Source organism: Topomyia yanbarensis, chromosome 3, assembly GCF_030247195.1.
Source record: "Topomyia yanbarensis strain Yona2022 chromosome 3, ASM3024719v1, whole genome shotgun sequence".
Classification (NCBI taxonomy): Eukaryota; Metazoa; Arthropoda; class Insecta; order Diptera; family Culicidae; genus Topomyia; species Topomyia yanbarensis.
Genome location: NC_080672.1, coordinates 82,928,401 through 82,934,135, shown reverse-complemented (window position 1 = coordinate 82,934,135; position 5,735 = coordinate 82,928,401). Strand labels below are relative to the sequence as shown.

The window sequence follows — 5,735 nt, the reverse complement described above, 5'->3', positions numbered from 1 at the left end:
AATCGCTAGAGAAGTACTACTCGAGGTAGTGAGGTAAGGGAGTGAATTTAGTTTTTGGCCAAATTCACACCTTTCCGATCCGTTTTGGTGACGGTTCAGTACCTTGCACGGACACCAATACAGTACAAATGCGAGCATTCACATTTGTCCGGCACAGTGCGTGTCAAACAAGTTTGAAGGCTCGCTTTTGAAGTGCATGAATGGTGCTCACCACACTACAAAAAGGACAAAACTAGACCGACAGATACAAGGAGCACAGTTAAAGCGGATCTGGGAAGACTTTGTGATCTGAAAGCCTAGAGACAAACAGCCATGGGGCGAAAGAACTAGAGATGACCTCTTAACTACCGCCAATAACATCACGTCTTTAGTCTGAATGGTACGATAAATGTATGCGAAGAAAACCAGTGCTTTGTATCTACTACAAAACCAAAGACAGCCCTGTGCAAACAGGAAATTCAACTCAAGGTTTACCTCAACGCATGCAGACCTCTGCATATCATCGTATTTTTATTGATTTAAAATGCCCTCAATAATCATCATATTACCTACTGCTTTACATAACACCTAACAATTGCGAATGAAAGTACCTAGAAAATGTTGCAGTTTATTTAACTAATTTACAATTTAAAGGGGCTTCAGAACAACCTACATAATAGTCAATATAAAAAATGGGTTCAGTAGCTAATCCTCATAGCTTCCAGTAGAAATCGTTCCTGTCGATTTGAAAAGTAGTAAATGTTGTAGGAATTTTTTTTAGGGGGAGAAATGCTCCGTCGCACATGTCAGCGGTCACTTGCCACTACTTGGGGTGACGTCTAAATAGTTCTGTGTATAACGTGCTTTTACAAAAAGAAAAGGAATAATTTGATATCGTATTCTTCCCGTTTGCGACAGTTGATCCTTAGTATTTTATTTTGTGTTTCCGTTGATCTAGCACGGGACTAGCATTCAATCAGTCGATCAGTTAGTTGCTAGATTATGTTTTTCCCTTTTTAAAACGCTGTCTAGCCTGCGCTTTGGAGTAACGGTTTCTGGGGGGTTTCTGATCCGTTCCGCCTATATCACCATTTTCCGTATCCTCATCTTTGGCTGTTTGAAAATCTGAAACCAAATTGTCCCCATTAGTGTTGACAGTACTGACCAACTAAACTTGAAACTTTACCTTCAAGTAGATTAACCGGAGGCTCCAGTAAACCTTTGCGTTGCAGTTTACTATAGTATCGAATCAATTTGGCTATTCCGAAACCTATTGCGGCCACAACCAGAACCACTAGCACCATCAACGATGTGTGCTGAAAAATAACCATTATTCTGCGTGAAGTTCTTTTAATCTAGATTTTCTCACATTAATCGTCGGCGTTTCCGTCACTAGCATATCGGCGAACACAATGCACATCCCCACCATACACCCAATCGCAGCTCCCATGGCTGGGGTTCGTTTTTCCTTCTCCACATCCTGATTGCTCAACTCGGCCGCCTTCCGTACAGCCTGAATGATACCCATATCCTGTGGCTGTAACTGAAGAGCCTTCGCGTATGATAGCAATGCCGTCTCGTACTGACCCACTGCGATGTATACTTCCGCCTTCCGGTAGTAGCCTTTCGCCCAGGTCGGATTCAGTGCTATCGCCTTATCCGCATCCTCATTGGCGTAGTAGTATTGCTGCATTTTGAGGAAGGCTAACGATCGGTTGCTAAACAGAATCGGATCGTTTGGGTTCAGCTTGATCGCGTGCGTGTAATGCAGGATCGCTTCCGTAAAATTGGCCGCCTTGACACATTTGTTGCCTTCTTCCTTCAGTTCGTCGGCCGACAGGTTCAGGTTGCTTTTGCCCTCCCGCTCGGGGCTTGCCGCTTCCGCGGATGAACTTTTACTATCCTGCACCTTTGCAACACAGAGAACGAAAATCAACAGTGCGATAAAAAAAGTATTCGCTAATCAACTTACCATTGTGTGTCAGCTTACGCTGCCACTCGTCACAATATACGCGGTACAAACAACCTAGATTACGATCTAGTCCAGACACAACGATATCAATAATTTATTGATTTTTTGTCTAATTAAAACAAATTTCACTCTGACCTGAACATTATGCTGCCATTTTCAACGGGTTATCAAGTGGGTGGTACGGGTGGGTGATGAGTATTTGCAACCCGCTTTTGACAGCGAGAAATGTCATAACAATACGCATGGAGGAATGTGCAGCACTGCCAGACCAACAGATTTATCGTATATTAACGTAAATCGAATTTATAGAAATATATTCTATATATATTTTCGCAGGGATTCTATAACAATATTTACCAGAAAGACGTTTGTCAGAAATCCATTTGCCTGAACGACATGCCACATAAACCGGAATGCCACATAAAGGCTACTGCATCCCTCGGGAATTTGATCACGGTATTTTGTACCCCAACCATTTCAAATGGGAGATAGATTTCGATTTTCGGTGACGGAAAAAAAGTCTGCACGGAAAAAATCAACATTCCCGAAGTGTAAGCCCAATTCTGGAAAATGTCACATGTTTTTAAAATTCTGTGCGCTAAAAATCTTGGAAAAATGATGTTTTTATTACGTTTAAAAACCTGTGCTGATCTGCAACAATTGGAATTTTTTTATAAGCAGCTGAAGTTTTATTTTGACAGCTTCTAGTGATAATGGCGGAAAAGTTTTCATGATAAAAACCCGACACAAAACCCTGGCCCAAATCCCGCGATCAAATTCCCGAGGTGTACAGTATCCTTAAACCCGAACGCCATTCGTCCGAATTCTACTTCACCCGAAAAACATATCGAAATAAAAATACGCTGCGGGAAATTGAATTTATTAATATATTATACAATTTTTATTTTATTTAATCCTAAGAAACAATTAACACTAAAGCTATGAAGCCACCCAAATAAAAAAAATTATATACGGACTTTAACCCATATAATCCAACGATTCCACATTTTGTTTGGATTATACACTGAACAGGTCGTTAGGGTCTTGGATCATAAGATGTTTATTAGGGCATACACTAATTACTCGCTAATTACGTAAAGGTATATGGCGAGAGGGAGGCTCAAAATATTTTTGCAATTCTAATCCAAAGGAGAGGGAGGGTTTGTTTTTTCTTACGTAATATCAACACTCAAAAAAAAGTAAACGGTATGCCTATTGATTTTACACATAGATTTTTGCAATTAACGAAAGTATATAGACACTATTTGCTGGCACATAAACCTAATGTGTGCATTTACAAGAAATATTAATCTTACATTCACATTTCATAACTATTAGGCACATAAAACTCCATTCTATAACAATATGCACATATAACTTAGGTGTGTGCATACATAGTTTATACAGTTGACACATAGAAGATATGTGCGCGCGTGATAACAATAGCATTTCTTCTTCATATGAATTTTAAGCGGTTTGAAGCAAATCGAATTAACGTTTGGACGAATTAAAGAAAGGCCTATCACCCAGACAGAACGCTATTAAATGTTTTTTGATTCTGATGTTTAGTTTCCAAGATATGAATGTTTGAAAGTGCAAAAATCGCGTTTATTTGCAGTTTTTGAGATTTGTTGCCGAAATTGACAACGAGACTAAACAATTTATATATTTTTAGAAAGCTTATACGAATAACTTTCGAACGAGCTATAGATTGCTGAAATCGGACTATTATCAAAACAGATATCTAACATTAAATGCGGACGAAAGATTTTAATCATTTCCCATAGCCAGAAATAAGACCAAAACCATTCAATGTATTATTAGCGCCAAAATGAATAATTTTAGGTCAATAGTATCTTCGGAGAATTTAAAGCATACAATATGCCCTATCTTTTGGTATTATGATTTTACTGAATAATCCCCCTAAGAGTGAGATATTTTCATGAATTTTCTTGGAAGTGATTGTATTGAAATAATGCCTTCAGCAAATTTGTAGCTCTTACTTTTGCGAATAACTTTACTGAAGACATCAAATAAATATTTAAAATACTTTAAAAGTTATGGCTTGTTGTTTGTGGATTTCCCTTTGTCGCCTATTTATTGTTCAATATAGTAATAATCCATTTAAATAAGTCAAATATTTTTTCGATAAAACCAATTTCGTATTTCATTTTTCTATATACACCCGCTTGAATAACCATCGAACAATTCCAAGATTTCTAGATGGAACTTGATCACTTATCGGTGCAAAAATTTTCATTTACGCGAACCTTCTGACTTATAACCATCGGATCGATCTGAAACATATCTCGGAAAATGAAAAGCGAAATGAATAACTCCAAGCAGTGGTGTAGCCAAGAGGATGCTTTGCGGTTTAAACAACCCCCCCTCCCCTAACCAAAAAAATGGATTTAAGTTGAAAATGTAGAGTTCTGCAATCAATCATAATCATAATTTCTTATCATATTGAGTTCAGTTTTGAAGGGGTGTACTGTAATATGGATTATGGTTTCTTTTAATAAGAAGCGAAACTGGAATTGCTTTAATGTCTATGAAACATCTAGTCATTCACGATATCATCAATGATTGGAATGATATCAAAGAACAAACTGATATTAATTTGGACTTTTTCTTTGAAATAGTAGAATTTTGCATAGATTGTAGCTATTTCAAATACAACAACCAACACTACCAACATGTTTTCGGTACAACTATGGGCAATCCTATATCGCCAATCTTAGCTGAACTAATTATGGAAAATCTTCTTAATTCAGTCATCCGGTTACTAGACTTCAAACCACCATTTCTCAAAAAAATTGTTGATCTGGTACTAGCGATTCCACCCGAAAAACTACCACACGTAATCGAAGTGTTCAACACGTACAATGAAAACATCCAGTTCACCTCTGAATTGGAAACAAACGATTACCGTTCTTGGATATGATGCTAGTTCGGCAAGAAGATCAACAAATAAAAACGGAATTACCATTACCACCTGAAACCCTTCGCCAGCGGTAGGTTTCTAAATTATCATTCTCATCATCCACTACATCAAAAGCTAAATATGAGTAAAAGCTATGTTAGCCGTCTAAACCGTTTATCGACCAACGTAAACACATCACAAAAAGCTGCAATAATTGAACAACAACTAAAGTTTAACGACTACCCTAAGAGTCTACGCCGCAGACTCATAAATCGCATGAATGAACACATGTTACACCAGCAAACCAACCATCCGATATTCCGCAGCATTTTTTTGTTGGAGACGGACCACTGCGACATACCTTCCGTTCTATTGCATACATACCACAGCCGACCAGCAAAATAGATAAACACCTGAAAAAACAATACCCGATCATACGACTAGCAACATACAACATCAATACAGTAGGACATTTATTCTCCAAAATCAAAGACACCATCTCCGAGGAAAACCAATACAACGTCATCTATAACATACCCTGTTCCAATTGCAACAAATGCTACTTAAGAATGACAACAAACAGGTTAAAAACACAAATCAACGGACACAAAAAACTCTACAATGCATGGGACAAACTTCTTTCTCAAGGCACCAGCATCACCAATCCACAAATCGTAACGAAGCAAGATTGTATCAACGACACGACCTGAAACTTCATGAAATCTTTTGAAGAGAAAGTGTGCGAGTAATTTACCGCCAGTTACCAGTTCATTGAGTCGCCCCTCGATACGACCAAAAAATATTTTTTTCAGCAACACTTTTTGTTTATTTTATTTGCTGTTGCTGTATAGCAACCATTTT

The 5,735-nt window shown here is 37.9% G+C and overlaps 1 protein-coding gene across 2 annotated transcripts; it reads right to left on the bottom strand.

The window, feature by feature from the left end:
• Nucleotides 1-469: 469 nt before the first annotated feature.
• Nucleotides 470-2,151, bottom strand: LOC131691809 (uncharacterized). 2 transcript variants are annotated; one of them, XM_058978472.1, is made up of 5 exons: nucleotides 2,087-2,149; nucleotides 1,952-2,017; nucleotides 1,349-1,888; nucleotides 1,166-1,295; nucleotides 470-1,104 (listed from the first exon to the last, which is right to left on the bottom strand). In XM_058978472.1, the coding sequence occupies exons 2-5, from the start codon at nucleotides 1,952-1,954 to the stop codon at nucleotides 980-982; spliced, it is 798 nt and encodes a 265-aa protein (XP_058834455.1). In that variant the 5' UTR covers nucleotides 1,955-2,017; nucleotides 2,087-2,149; the 3' UTR covers nucleotides 470-979. The 2 variants fall into 2 exon arrangements, with proteins under 2 accessions (XP_058834455.1, XP_058834454.1); XM_058978471.1 differs by having other exon boundaries at nucleotides 1,952-2,151.
• Nucleotides 2,152-5,735: the final 3,584 nt, after the last annotated feature.